This window comes from Bos mutus, chromosome X, assembly GCF_027580195.1.
Source record: "Bos mutus isolate GX-2022 chromosome X, NWIPB_WYAK_1.1, whole genome shotgun sequence".
Classification (NCBI taxonomy): Eukaryota; Metazoa; Chordata; class Mammalia; order Artiodactyla; family Bovidae; genus Bos; species Bos mutus.
The window spans coordinates 80673634-80689635 of NC_091646.1; the positions used below are offsets into that span (position 1 = coordinate 80673634).

The 16002-nt window shown below is 41.9% G+C and overlaps 1 protein-coding gene across 17 annotated transcripts in view; it reads left to right on the forward strand.

Annotated features, from left to right (window-relative positions):
* Nucleotides 1-3802, forward strand: part of HUWE1 (HECT, UBA and WWE domain containing E3 ubiquitin protein ligase 1) — a 157280-nt gene extending 153478 nt beyond the window's left edge. For all 17 annotated transcript variants that reach the window (XM_070365662.1, XM_070365670.1, XM_070365660.1 and 14 more), the window contains 6 exons: nt 390-677; nt 795-900; nt 1515-1632; nt 1929-2110; nt 2398-2588; nt 3172-3802. In XM_070365662.1, the coding sequence (XP_070221763.1) occupies nt 390-677; nt 795-900; nt 1515-1632; nt 1929-2110; nt 2398-2588; nt 3172-3274 (988 nt within the window). In that variant the 3' untranslated portion in view covers nt 3275-3802. The remainder of the gene's footprint in view (nt 1-389; nt 678-794; nt 901-1514; nt 1633-1928; nt 2111-2397; nt 2589-3171) is intronic.
* Nucleotides 3803-16002: the final 12200 nt, after the last annotated feature.

A 16002-nucleotide genomic window follows, 5' to 3' on the forward strand; every position in this document is an offset into this window, starting at 1 on the left:
AAGCTTCCAAGACAGACTGAATCCTACTCTTCTACCACCAAATCGTAATAGACATCAAACTCAGCTCAGCTCTCTTTGATACCACTTGATGATTCCTCCCTTGTTTAAAGGCCTTATTAGGTCTTTATATCTTTCCTATTAGTGTTTTCTGGGATATCAGTGAGCCTTTACTGATACTTCAGAACATCTCTTCCATCAGTGATGCCCTTTTCTGTCCCAGATCCCCATCTCTCTTCTGGGCTCTCCTGGCACTCTGCATTTACCACTGTCCTCTGACTCTGCACTCCCCAGCTACTGCTTCACTCAGTCACTCACTCAGGTCATGCTGTGCAGAAGATTGGATTTGTCCTGGGCTTTCTGCACATCCCTGTTTCTGCTCTCTTAAACAGGTATATAGTATTTGAAGGAGAAGAAGGGCAGGATGCTGGAGGGCTCCTGCGGGAGTGGTATATGATCATCTCTCGAGAGATGTTTAACCCTATGTATGCCTTGTTCCGTACCTCACCTGGTGATCGGGTCACATACACCATCAATCCATCTTCTCACTGCAACCCCAACCACCTCAGCTACTTCAAGTTTGTTGGACGCATCGTGGCCAAAGCTGTGTATGACAACCGCCTCCTGGAGTGCTACTTTACTAGGTCCTTCTACAAACACATTTTGGGCAAGTCTGTCAGGTAAGGATGTGGCATAACCCTGGGACTGTCCTCAGTCCTGGAAATCTGGTCCTTGTGCCCCATCCCTAAGCTGCTTCTCTGCCACCCCAATCCATGACCCTATTTGTGTTTATCTAGATATACAGATATGGAGAGTGAAGACTACCACTTTTACCAGGGCCTGGTTTATCTGCTGGAAAATGATGTCTCCACACTAGGCTATGATCTCACCTTCAGCACTGAGGTAGGTCAGGAGATCCTGACTGTCTCATACCCCAGCTAGTTTAGGAAATCCCATTATGGGATTGTTCTTGAACTGACATTGGATAACCTCTTAATATTTCTAAGGAAGCATCTTGATGTCTTAAAATCTCATGATCTGTCAGAGAGCAGTGAGTATTTGCATGAGACAGCACAAACAGAAAAACCAGAATTTGTAAAACAATACTAGTTTCCCTTATATTTTGAAAAAAAAAAAAAAAAAAACACTCTAGTACACTATTCATCATTCCCAAAGGTACTTCATTGTAGAAAAACTGTACAAATAGAGATAGATGAAAAACAAAAAAAATCTCAATGTTACGCTTCCCCAAAATTGCTTTACATAAAGATTTTTTTTATTACGTTATATTATCCATGCCCTTTTCCCTTTTACTATTGACAGTATGTTTTTAGGACTAAACCCTTGACCTTTTCCATTTAGGGATTCATGAGCTCATGAGAAAAGTCACTTTTTTAATGACCTTGCTTCATTTCTTTGCCCAGGATACAGCAGTGTTTAGGGTGTGTTTCCAGGTATATATAAGTCCCATCCTAGACCAAGCCTGATTCATATTATTGGTATTTTGGGTATTCTAGGTCCAAGAGTTTGGAGTCTGTGAAGTTCGTGACCTCAAACCCAATGGGGCCAACATCTTGGTAACAGAGGAAAATAAGAAGGAATATGTACACCTGGTGTGCCAGATGAGAATGACAGGTAGGGGAAATGTCCCTTAGACCCCCTACCTGTTCAATATGGGACAAAGTCAGGCCTCACTCATTACACAGACATTGTTTCTTTTCCCCTATGCCAGCCACAAATGCCTTGCATAAAAAATGCCTTGCAAAAACCTGACCAAAAAATATTTCCCTTCGTCCACCCTCATACAGGGGCCTAGAAACAGTGATGCGTGATGTAGGCAGATCAGTCAGCATCCTGCTGGATTAGGGATCTCTGACCTCTGACAGCTGTGCAAGTTCAGATACCACGTGGCTTGTTGGTTCTTTCCTCAGGAGCCATCCGCAAACAGCTGGCGGCTTTCTTAGAAGGTTTCTATGAGATCATTCCAAAGCGCCTCATTTCCATCTTCACTGAGCAGGAGTTAGAGCTGCTCATATCAGGACTGCCCACAATCGACATTGACGATTTGAAATCTAACACTGAATATCACAAGTACCAGTCCAACTCTATTCAGGTGAGCTGATGCTGGCATCCCTCCCTGTATCCTTAAGCAGTGTTAGTTTGTATGACAACCAAATAAACCGGTACTCTTAGGGGAGGGGGGTTTTGAGGGGGGGATTCAGCTTACCTGAATCTAACTCTTCACTCTTCTGGAGTTTCCGTTTTCAGGTGATGTCATCATGTGAATGGAAGAAATAAAATCTGTCCCACAGAAGGGACTTGCCTAACATTCCATATCCCATCCCCCTTTCTTCCAGGAGCTCTCTACCTAATGCTGTCTTCTTGTGTTCATTCCTATAGATCCAGTGGTTCTGGAGAGCACTGCGTTCTTTCGATCAAGCTGACCGTGCCAAGTTCCTCCAGTTTGTCACAGGTACTTCCAAGGTGCCCCTGCAAGGTTTTGCTGCCCTTGAAGGCATGAATGGCATTCAGAAGTTTCAAATCCATCGAGATGACAGGTCCACAGACCGCCTGCCTTCAGCTCACACATGGTAAGAGGAAGAGTTTGTTCTTTTCAGCATTTGAATTGAACTTGCATATTTGCCACTTCTGTGCCCTTACCATGGTCAGGAGTAGTCAAGAACCCAAATCTAGCCCCAGCTACCCTGAATCTATGGGTAGCTCACAGTTTGGTGGTTTTTGTGGAGATGATGGTGTTTGAGATGAGAAGCTGACCCAGATTCACAGTGGGGCTGGGGAGACATTGCAGGTGAAAATTGTGCTGTGAAAACAAGGTGTATTCCAGGGCTCAGCATGGTCAGAGCAAGAAGTTGCAGGGAGCAGAACTCAGCAAAGGTGACCAGTGACCCTGAATGCCTCCTTGGAGCTTTCAGGCTCAAGGGGTATGGTATTTGGGAGGTGGTATTTATACCATGGTTGGGCCATGGTATTTAAGGAGGAGTGATAGGGTCAGGTTATATTTTAGGTGCCTGGTAGCCAGTAGTGGGACTGAGAAGGACAGACAAGGCTAGGACAAGATTGGGAGTGTACAGGCAGAAATCAGGTGGGCACCATGGGAACACAGGGATTTGGTTATCATCTTTTATCACGAATTGATGTGTCTTCTTTCCCTAGTTTTAATCAGCTGGACCTGCCTGCCTATGAGAGCTTTGAGAAGCTCCGCCACATGCTACTATTGGCCATCCAGGAGTGCTCTGAAGGCTTTGGGCTGGCCTAAAAAGGGCCACACCCACTACTGTAGGGTTTTTTTTTTTACCATTGTTGGACCTGGTAAAGGGGGAACCGAAAACAAAAGAGAACCAGAAAGAAATGTCAAAAACCAATAAATGAGATCCACCAACTCACCATGTGTGTGTCCCAGCTGCCCCAGCGCATACCCGTTCCCCCTTTGCTGCTCATCCTCTCTTCCGGCTCCCTTTTCCTCACCTCCTCTCCCCATTCCATGCCGTCCATGATCCCCCACCCCATGTGTTAAAAAGGCAAGTAGCCTTTACAGGGACCTGTTTGTCCCAACTGTTTGAACAGTGTGCTCCTCAGATTCTGTGTTCAGAAGGATTTGCTGCATTGAGACTTGAAACCTTTGGATAGGGGAAAAAATTATATATATATATATTTTTTTGTTCTGTTTGCAATTCTTAATTTGTGCTTGGAATGTGTTGATGTGCACAGCTAATGATTCAATGCGAGACAAGATTGGCGTCTGTGTTGTGGAGGTTTCAAATAAAGAGCACTCTTCATAACTCACTTTTCACAATGGAGTTTTTTTCAAGTTTAAAAAGAAATAAGCACCTCTTGAACACATTCTAGATGGCTGGAGAACAAATCCAAATGGACTCTCCAGAAAGCCATTTTTGTTACCACACTGGTGCATCCTCCTCCTTCAGGGTCATCAGGAACTGAGGGGATCTTTTTCAGAATGGCATCTACACTTGGGAGTGGTGATGGTGTTAGAGATTGTAGCTAAGGACAAAGCACCGCCTTGCTCTAGGGGAACAAACCAGCAGGTTTTAAGAGAATTCTCTCAACCCAACCGAAGGTTCTATATCCTGAGCCTTTGTAACAGTTTCAAGTCTGGAGCTCAGTTTAAAATTTTGATTTCATTTATTAATGTTTTAGTTTACTTCTAACAAATTTTAATAAATAATTTGGCTCCCCAGAACAGTCTTTGCATCCTTTTTGATTTTGTTTTGCATTTTCTTGTCAGATCTGTTCACAGATCGACAAATAGTCTCTTGTGGGTTTTTTTTACTCCATCCAGCACTTAAAGTTGATCTAAGAACTTTGATGGTTCCAGCCTTCAAAGATAAAAGTAATAAAAGTTTAGTAAACTCAGTGGTACTGGCTTTGTGTGGTTTTTCTCATTCTCTAAGGCTCTACTTCTTAAAAATTTTTCCCTTGACCATGTCCCAGAGTGTGGATCTAGGAAAGCAGTAGTGTGTGTGTTCTTAACCTGATCCCTTGGTCTTGATGCGAATAGCTGCTAGTCTTTCTTTTTCCTTCCGGCATTCACACTTGCCTGTTCTTGGCCCTCCTGACTACTGAGAGGACAGATGAATCAACCCTCCACCCTCCTATTGAGCTTCTAGTCAAGAGGAGGAAACAGATCATTCTGTGTCAAGATGTTGGAAGGGGGATCTCTGGGTACACAGAGCAGAGCAGAAGTGTCTGGTCTAGCCTGGGAGATCAGGAAAGGCTTTCTGTTGTCGGTGGCACTTGGGTTGAATCATAAGGCTGTGTGAGAGTGAAAATTGAGGAGAGGGTAATCAGGGTCAACACAGTAGGAGTTCCATTGATAGGGCAAGGCTTGAGTGAAGAGATGAGGCTGGGAGTCCAGCAGGGCTTTTAAATGAGTGGATGAGCAGAAATACAGTAGAAATGATCAATATACTTAGGAATCAGTTCTAAAAAAAATCAAAGTAAAATAAAACTGACCATTTAAATTTGGGTTGGGAGTTGGGTGTGGAAGTTGGGAGTACAGATGGAATAATCCTGAAGGAAATAAATGAATCTAACTCAATGATATAACCACAATAACCTAATGTGACTGAGTATGATTTGTCTTTTGGATATGCTTACGGTGTGATATTCATCATCTCAGTGTCAAAAGAGAAAAAAACTTGACAGTAGATGGTAACTTTTAAAGGTAAAGATACTACCTTGATAAGGTAGCCTCAGACTAACAGCCAACATCATACTGCAAGCATAAAGTGGTCGGTTATCACCAACACGGTTCTGCAAGTTCTAACCATTACATAAGGCAGAAAACAAAGCTGTTGAAGAGAAAGTATTTTGCTAAACCAAGAGAATCAAAGTTACTAGAACTTAAGTGAGTCCAGCAAGAGGCCTGGTTATAATGAACAAAACAGTTCATGTAAGTATTTGTGTCTGAGGCTCCTCTGTCCAGGGATCTTCCCGACCCAGGGATCCAATATGGGTCTCTGGTATTGTAGGCGATCTCCTGCATTGCAGGTTGATTAGACTGAGCCACAAGGGAAGCCCTTGTCCAACAAGTATAAATAAATAATATGCTAAATTGCTATACAATAGTAAAAATGTATCCACATATATCAATGTACACAATTTCAAAGATAAAAAAATATAGAGAAATTAAGAGAAAATTAAGAGAAAAAAAAAAGAAATTAAGAAACAATTCCATTCACCATTGCAACGAAGAGAATAAAATACTTAGGAATATATCTACCTAAAGAAACTAAAGACCTATATATAGAAAACTATAAAACACTGGTGAAAGAAATCAAAGAGGACACTAATAGATGGAGAAATATACCATGTTCATGGATTGGAAGAATCAATATAGTGAAAATGAGTATACTACCCAAAGCAATTTATAGATTCAATGCAATCCCTATCAAGCTACCAACAGTATTCTTCACAGAGCTAGAACAAATAATTTCACAATTTGTATGGAAATACAAAAAACCTCGAATAGCCAAAGTGATCTTGAGAAAGAAAAATGGAACTGGAGGAATCAACCTACCTGACTTCAGGCTCTACTACAAAGCCACAGTTATCAAGACAGTATGGTACTGGCACAAAGACAGAAATATAGATCAATGGAACAAAATAGAAAGCCCAGAGATAAATCCACGCACATATGGACACCTTATCTTTGACAAAGGAGGCAAGAATATACAGTGGATTAAAGACAATCTCTTTAACAAGTGGTGCTGGGAAATCTGGTCAACCACTTGTAAAAGAATGAAACTAGAACACTTTCTAACACCATATACAAAAATAAACTCAAAATGGATTAAAGATCTCAACATAAGACCAGAAACTATAAAACTCCTAGAGGAAAACATAGGCAAAACACTCTCTGACTTAAATCACAGCAGGATCCTCTATGACCCACCTCCCAGAATATTGGAAATAAAAGCAAAAATAAACAAATGGGACCTAATTAAACTTAAAAGCTTCTGCACATCAAAGGAAACTATTAGCAAGGTGAAAAGACAGCCTTCAGAATGGGAGAAAATAATAGCAAATGAAGCAACCGACAAACAACTAATCTCAAAAATATACAAGCAACTCCTACAGCTCAACTCCAGAAAAATAAATGACCCAATCAAAAAATGGGCCAAAGATCTAAATAGACATTTCTCCAAAGAAGACATACAGATGGCTAACAAACACTTGAAAAGATGTTCAACATCACTCTTTATCAGAGAAATGCAAATCAAAACCACTATGAGGTACCATTTCACACCAGTCAGAATGGCTGCGATCCAAAAGTCTACAAATAATAAATGCTGGAGAGGGTGTGGAGAAAAGGGAACCCTCTTACACTGTTGGTGGGAATGCAAATTAGTACAGCCACTATGGAGAACAGTGTGAGATTCCTTAAAAACTGGAAATAGAACTGCCTTATGATCCAGCAATCCCACTGCTGGGCATACACACTGAGGAAACCAGAAGGGAAAGAGACACGTGTACCCCAATGTTCATCGTAGCACTGTTTATAATAGCCAGGACATGGACATGGAGCAACCTAGATGTCCATCAGCAGATGAATGGATAAGAAAGCTGTGGTACATATACACAATGGAGTATTACTCAGCCATTAAAAAGAATACATTTGAATCAGTTCTAATGAGGTGGATGAAACTGGAGACTATTATACAGAGTGAAGTAAGCCAGAAGGAAAAACATAAATACAGTATACTAACGCATGTATATGGAATTTAGAAAGATGGTAACGATAACCCTGTGTACGAGACAGCAAAAGAGACACTGATGTATAGAACAGTCTTATGGACTCTGTGGGAGAGGGTGGGAAGATTTGGGAGAATGTCATTGAAACATGTGAAATGTCATGTATGAAACGAGATGCCAGTCCAGGTTCAGTGCACGATGCTGGATGCTTGGGGCTGGTGCGCTGGGAAGGCCCAGGGGATGGTATGGGGAGGTTGGGAGGGAGGAGGGTTCAGGATGGGGAGCATGTGATTTTTTTTAAAAAAAAAAAAAAAAAATTAAAAAAATAAAAATAAAAATAAAAAATAAAAAATATACCTGCCTGTTTAAAACTTTAAAAACAATACTACATGCATGTGTACCAAGAACATGAAAAGCCATATCCACATGTATGGAAGCCCATGCATAAGTATGACAATACTGCATAATGTTCAGGATAAGCTGTGGGGGACAAAAGGCAGCTGGGAAGAGGTGTTTATCCAGAGGGCTTAAACTAAATGTTTTTATTAGCTTGGTGGTACTAGGTACATAGGTATTCCTTCAGTCAGTTCAGTCGCTCAGTCATGTCCAACTCTGTGAACCCATGGACTGCAACACGCCAGGCTTCTCTATCCATCAGCAACTCTGATGGCCACCAACTTCTCTGTCCACCAACTCCTAGAGCTTACTCAAACTCATGTCCATTGAGTCGGTGATGCCATCCAACCATCTCATCCTCTGTTGTCCTTCTACTCCTGCCCTCAATCTTTCCCAGCATCAGGGTCTTTTCAAATGAGTCAGCTCTTCACATCAGGTGGCCAAAGTATTGGAGTTTCAGCTTCAGCATCAGTTCTTCCAATGAATATTCAGGACTGATTTCCTTTAGGATTGACGGGTTTGATCTCCTTGCTATCCAAGGGACTCACAAGTGTCTTCACCACCACAGTTCAAAAGCATCAATTCTTCAGTGCTCAACGTCCTTTATAGTCCAACTCTCACATCCATACGTGACTACTGGAAAAACCACGGCTTTGACTAGATAGACCTTTGTCAGCAAAGTAACGTCTGTTTTTTAATATGTGGTCTAGGTTGGTCATAGCTTTTCTTGCAGGGAGCAGGCGTCTTTTAATTTCATGGCTGCAGTCACCATCTGCAGTGATTTTGGAGCCCAAGAAAATAAAGTCTGTCACTGTTTCCCCATCTATTTTCCATGAAGGGATGGGACAGGATGCCATGACCTTAGTTTTTTTTAATATTAAATTTTAAGCCAGCTTTTTCACTATCCTCTTTCACTTTTATCAAGAGGCTCTTTAGTTCTTCCTCGCTTTATGCCATAAGGGTGGTGTCATCTGTGTATCTGAGGTTATTGATATTTCTCCCAGCAATCTTGATTCCAGCTTGTGCTTCATCCAGCCCAGCATTTCCCATGATGTACTCTGCATATAAGTTAAATAAACAGGGTGACAATATTCAGCCTTGACATACTTCTTTCCCAATTTGGAACCAGTCTGTATTCCATGTCCAGTTCTAACTGTTGCTTCTTGACCTGCATATAGATTTCTTAGGAGGCAGATAATGTGGTCTGGTATTCCCATCTCTTGAAGAATTTTCCACAGTTTGTTGTGATCTACACAGTCAAAGGCTTTGGCATAATCAATAAAGCAGAAGTAGATGTTTTTCTGGAATTCTCTTGCTTTTTGATGATCTAACGGATGTTGGCAATTTGATCTCTGGTTCCTAAGAGATCAATATAAGGTATTCCTTATAATGTTATAATATTTATAACTTTTCTACACCTGAGATATTTCATAATAAGTTTTTTTGAGATGGATAATTTATTAAATTTCACAATGCAGTTGAAACAGGTATCAGGGGACTCAATAACAGGCCTAAGTCTATGTGAAGGCTAACAGCTGCTTTCATGATATGATTAAACATGTCTCTTGCCCCTTAATAATTCCCTTCACTGATGTGTGTGTTATAATTACTACTGGTTATCACCTTATTAAAATAGTCTTCTTGGACTTCCCTGGTGGTTCAGTGGTGAAGAATCTGTCTGCCAATGCAGGAGACCCAGGTTCCATCCCTGTCTGGGAGGATCCCACATGCCAAGGAGCAACTCAGCCTATGTGCCTCAACTATTGAGTCTGTGTTCTAGAGCCCAGGAGCCTCAACCACCGAGCCCACACACCCTAGAGCCCATGCTCCACAACAAGAGAAAACACTGCAACAAGGAGCCCAGGCACCACAACTAGAGAGTAGCCCTGACTCACCACAGCTAGAGAAAAAATAGTCCTCTTACAGATAGACCTTACAGATATCTTAGATCATTCAATGTTGGGCAAGTTTTCAAGTAAAAAGAGTGCTATTAATAATTAGGCTGTGGGATTTCCCTGTAGACTCAGTGGTTAAAACTTCATGCTTCCATTTCATGGGGCGTGGGTTTGATTCCTGGTTGGGGAACTAAGGTCCCATATGCCACACAGCACAGACACACACAAAAAAGAAAATTCTGCTGGGCCACAGCACAAACAAAGCCAGATAAATTGGAGTGTATGTCTCTATACTTAGGAGACATATGTCTTGGCTGGAGAAACAATTACCCAACATAAACATTTTTATTGGCGCTTACTATGTGCTGACAACATTGTGAAGTCTCTACTTTAGGGAAAGGAGCAGGTGTTGGGAAAGTATAGAGGGCGTTGGGTACACAAAGAGACGCTATAGGCAGGGGTAGCAGGAATAAACATTTTCTCAAGTACAAGCAATGACCAGTTAGAAAACAACAGGAAATAGATTCCCTTCATAATAGTAAAAAAGAATACCTAGGAATAACCTTAACCAGTGTTTGGGACTCATGTGAAAAAGAAAACTCCAAAACTCTTGTGAGAGGCATAAAAAGAGGTAACTGAGCAGGTTACTGTGTTTATTTGCATAAAAAAAACCAAGTATAGCTGGCCTTAAGACTTTGCTGACATGCTAAGCAAGGTGGGAGTTGAAATGAGCAGATTTGACAGAGAATGGCTTCAAGCCATGAATATTGTCTGCTGTGGTCTACTATAAAGACAAAATGAAGCACCAAGAGCCAGTTGGGGAAGAAATAGTTTTGTCAGTGTTAAATTTGGGAAACTTGCTTAAGTATTGGAAAGGGGAGAAATAGAAAGTTTGCTCTGTGGGTCACACAGATTCCAAATGGAAGATTCAAGCATGAAAAACATGAACTTATTTTTGGGGGGGAAATAACAACTAATCTGGAATATAGAAAATCTAACACAAAAAACTAAAAAAGACATTATTAATGGAAAAGACTAACATTTGACTACTAAAATGTCGGCAACACCACAAACAATTAAAAAGCAATGGCAATCTAGGAAAAAATACATCTCTAACCATCTATGACACTATATACATATATATACACACACACACACACACACACATATATATATATATATAATTTACAAATCACTAAGAGAAAAACTGCCAAACAGAAAAACATTCAAGGATATGAAAAGGCAATTCACAAAAGAAGAAATACAAATGAGCACTCAGCATATATAATTGTTTTTGTTTCTATGATAATTATTATCTCTGCAACAAAGACACCAATAAAAGCACAATAAAAACCACTTCTCAAATTGAAATACATACAAGTGTGACTCTTGCCTTCTGAGAAAGCCCACACTGTCTGTGGAATGTGTTTCTCTCTAATTCCATTTCTTACCCATTACTTTGTCTCTCGCTGAATTCTTTGTGCTGAGACACAAAGAATCTGAGCCAAGATCAGACACCAGAATTTAGGCTTCCAGTTCAAGATGGCGGAGTAGAAGGACATGTGCTCATCTCCTCCTGTGAGAGCACCAAAATTGCAACTAGATGTTCAATAACCATCAACACAAGGAAACTAGAACCCACCAAAAATAAGATACCCCATGTCCAAAGACAAGAAGCCACAACAAGATAGTAGGAGAGATGCAATCACAATAAAATCAAATCCCATACCTGCCAGGTGAGCGACCCACAAACTGGAGAACAACAATACCAAAGATGTTCTCCATCTGTTGTGAAGGTTCTGAGCCTCATGTCAGGCTTCCTAGCCTGGAGATCCAACAAAGGGACTGGGAATCCCCAGGGAATCAGACCTTGAAGACCAGCAGAATTTGATTATAGGACTTCCATAGACACTGCTCTTGGAAGGCACAAAGTCTTGCACCCACCAAGACCCAGGGGGAAGGAGCCATGATCCCACAAGAGACTGAACCAGACCTATCTGCTAGTGTTGGAAGGTCTCCTGTGGAGGTGTTGGTTGGCGGGGGCTCACCATAGGGACGGGGGCACTGGAAGCAGCAGTCCTGGAAGATACCCCTTGGCATAAGTTCTCTCAAAGGTTGACATTAACCTTCCCATAAGCATGCCAGCTGCAACGGACCATGCAGAAGCGTGGCCAAAAGGAGCTACCCCTCGCCCAAGGTCAGGGGCAGCCACCGAGTGTGCCAGGCTGAGATGGCACAGGAGCAACCTAGAGGAGCTACCCCATGCCCGAGGTCAGGGAAGGTGGCCAAGAGGAGCAACCCCATATTCAAGGTCAGGAGGGGTGGCCGTGAGAAGATACCCCTCATCCAAGGTAAGGAGCAGCAGCTGCGCTTTGCTGGAGCAGCCATGAAGGGATACCCCACGTCCAAGGTAAGAGAAACCCAAGTAAGATGGTAGGTGTTGTGAGAGGGCATCAGAAGGCAGACACACTGAAACCATAATCACAGAAAACTAGCCAATCTGATCACATGGACCACAGCCTCATCTAACTCAATGAAACAGAGCCATGCCGTGTGGGGCCACCCAAGACGGGTGGGTCATGGTGAAGTGGTCTGACAGAATGTGGTCCACTGGAGAAGGGAATGGCAAACCACTTCAGTATTCTTGCCTTAAGAACCCCATGAACAGTATGAAAAGGCAAAAAGATACGACACTGAAAGAGGAACTCCCCAGGTTAGTAGGTGCCCAATAAGCTACTGGAAATCAGTGGAGAAATAACTCCAGAAAGAATGAAGGGATGAAGCCAAAGCAAAAATAATACCCAGCTAAGGATGTGACTGGTGATAGAAGCAAGGTCCGATGCTGTAAAGAGCAATATTGCATAGGAACCTGGAATGTCAGGTCCATGAATCAAGGCAAATTGGAAGTGGTCAAACAGGAGATGGCAAGAATGAACGTCGACATTCTAGGAATCAGTGAACTAAAATGGACTGGAATGGGTGAATTTAACTCAGATGACCATTACATCCACTACTGTGAGCAGGAACCCCTTAGAAGAAATGGAGTAGCCATCATGGTCAACAAAAGAGTCCAAAATGCAGTACTTGGATGCAATCTCAAAAACGACAGAATGATCTCTGTTCGTTTCCAAAGCAAACCATTCAATATCACGGTAATCCAAGCCTATGACCCAACCGGTAATACTGAAGAAGCTGAACGGTTCTATGAAGACCTAAAAGAACTTTTAGAACTAACACCCAAAAAGATGTCCTTTATATTATAGGGGACTGGAATGCAGAAGTAGGAAGTCAAGAAACACCTGGAGTAACAGGCAAATTTGGCTTTGGAGTACAGAATGAAGCAGGGCAAAGGCTAATAGAGTTCTGCCAAGAGAACGCACTGGTCACAGCAAACACCCTCTTCCAACAGCACAAGAGAAGACTCTACACATGGACATCACCAGATGGACGACACCAAAATCAGATTGACTATATTTTTTGGAGCCAAAGATGGAGAAGCTGTATACAGTCAGCAAAAACAAGACTGGGAGCTGACTGTGGCTCAGATCATGAACTCCTTATTGCCAAATTCAGACTTAAATTGAAGAAAGTAGGGAAAACCATTAGACCATTCAGGTATGACCTAGTCAAATCCCTTATGATTATACAGTGGAAGTGAGAAATAGATTTAAGGGACTAGATCTGATAGACAGAGTGCCTGATGAACTATGGACGGAGGTTCGTGACATTGTACAGGAAACAGGGATCAAGACCATCACCATGGAAAAGAAATGCAAAAAAGCAAAATGGCTGTCTGAGGAGGCCTTACAAATAGCTGTGAAAAGAAGAGAAGTGAAAAGTAAAGGAGAAAAGGAAAGATATAAGCATCTGAATGCAGAGTTCCAAAGAATAGCAAGAAGAGATAAGAAAGCCTTCCTCAGCGATCAGTGCAAAGAAATAGAGGAAAACAACAGAATGGGAAAGACTAGAGATCTCTTCAAGAAAATTAGAGATACCAAGGGAACATTTCATGCAAAGATGGGCTCGATAAAGGACTGAAATGGTATGGACCTAACAGAAGCAGAAGATATTAAGAAGAGGTGGCCAGAATACACAGAATTGTACAAAAAAGATCTTCATGACCCAGATAATCACGACGGTGTGATCACTCACCTAGAGCCATACATCCCAGAATGTGAAGTCAAGTGGGCCTTAGAAAGCATCACTATGAACAAAGCTAGTGGAGGTGATAGAATTCCAGTTGAGCTATTTCAAATCCTGAAAGATGATGCTGTGAAAGTGCTACACTCAATATGCCAGCAAATTTGGAAAACTCAGCAATGGCCACAGGACTGGAAAAGGTCAGTTTTCATTCCAATCCCAAAAAAAGGCAATGCCAAAGAATGCTCAAACTACCACACAATTGCACTCATCTCACACACTAGTAAAGTAATGCTCAAAATTCAGCCAGGCTTCACCAGTACGTGAACCGTGAACTTCCAGATGTTCAAGCTGGTTTCAGAAAAGGCAGAGAAACCAGAGATCAAATTGCCAACATCCGCTGGATCATGGAAAAAGCAAGAGAGCTCCAGAAAAACATCTATTTCTGCCCTATTGACTATGCCAAAGCCTTTGACTGTGTGGATCACAATAAACTATGGAAAATTCTGAAAGAGATGGGAATACCAGACCACCTGTCCTGCTTCTTGAGAAACCTATATGACCAACCTAGATAGCATATTAAAAAGCAGAGACATAACTTTGCCAACAAAGGTGTGTCTAGTCAAGGCTATGGTTTTTCCAGTGCTCATGATGGATGTGAGAGTTGGACTGTGAAGAAAGCTGAGCGCCAAAGAATTGATGCTTTTGAACTGTGGTGTTGGAGAAGACTCTTGAGAGTCCCTTGGACTGAAAGGAGGTCCAACCAGTCCATCCTAAAGGAGATAAGTCCTGGGTGTTCACTGGAATGAATGATGCTAAAGCTGAAACTCCAATACTTTGGCCACCTCATGAGAAAAGTTGACTCATTGGAAAAGACCCTGATGCTCGGAGGGATTGGGGGCAGGAGGAGAAGGGGACGACAGAGGATGAGATGGCTGGATGGCATCACGGACTCGATGGACATGAGTTTGAGTGAACTCCAGGAGTTGGTGATAGACAGGGAGGCCTGGCGTGATGCAATTCATGGGGTCGCAAAGAGTAGGACACAAGGACTGCAGCCTTCCAGGCTCCTCCATCCACGGGATTTTCCAGGCAAGAGTACTGAAGTGGGGTGCCATTGCCTTCTCCGAATCATATCTGAACACAGACAAAATATAAACAACAAAAGTTAACCAAACATCCCCTATCCTGATTAATATGAGTGGCTGCTATTTTTTTAACCAATTACAGTTTCAGTCTCTCTCTAGTCTGCCCACTCTATAGAGATGTATTAGTATACACAATTATACACTTACCCCCCCGCCCACTTCTGGATAATATTGAATCTAGAGTAAAACATCACTTCCTTAAACTGTTCCCAAACCACCTAACACAAGCCCAAATTCTATGATACATCTTTTCTTTTACTGAGAGAACTCATAGTCCCCCATGCTGGGCATTCTCCTCACTACCAACTTGCTTGACTAAGGACAAGTCTGTGCCCACGGCCTTTGGCTACAGAGGTGCTGACACTATGAAGACTCTTAAAACATACATAGTAAAGTGTCAAATAGTATCTATCCTATACTTCAGTCAATTTTTTTAATATTCACAAGATGGAAACTGGCAGCCCAAACTTTCTGAATTGCAGACATGATACAGTGCATGTCTCAAGCATGCCTGTGTGTGTGCGCTAATGGGAATGACTTGGGGTGGACACAGCTTCTTCACGTCCCACGGGAACCACTACTCCTCATACCCTCCTGCCTTGTTTACTCATTCAAAAAAACATTTATTGAATACCTACTGTGTGTGAGTTTGGGGATGCAGCAGTGAACATATCAGACATAAAGCCCTGCCATCAAGAAGCTGATATTCTAATGAAGAAGGAAGACAATAACAAATATGCTAGAGAGTGAGTAATATGTTTTTTCCTCTAAAGAAAAATAAGTTAAATAAGTAGAGTGACAATATACAACCTTGATGTACTCCTTTCCCAATTTGGAACCAGTCCATTGTTCCATGTCTGGATCTAACTGTTGCTTCTTGACCTGCATACAGATTTCTCAGGAAGCAGGTAAGGTGGTCTGGTATTCCCATCTCTAAGAATTTTTCAGCTTGGGAAGTCTCACCCACTGAGCGGACACACTGCCTAGGACCCTTTCTCAACTGGGACTCTAGATGTGCTGTGACTCAGGACTTCCCAGTGCTGTTTAAGTCTGGATGTTGATCAAAACCCAATTTGGTGAGGTATCCTCTGTTCTTTCTATTTCTCTTTTCTTTTAATATATTGAAAGTAAGCTAGATAATTCTCTAATAAATGTTCATATTATTTATTTGTATATAACGAGTGCCTTATTTT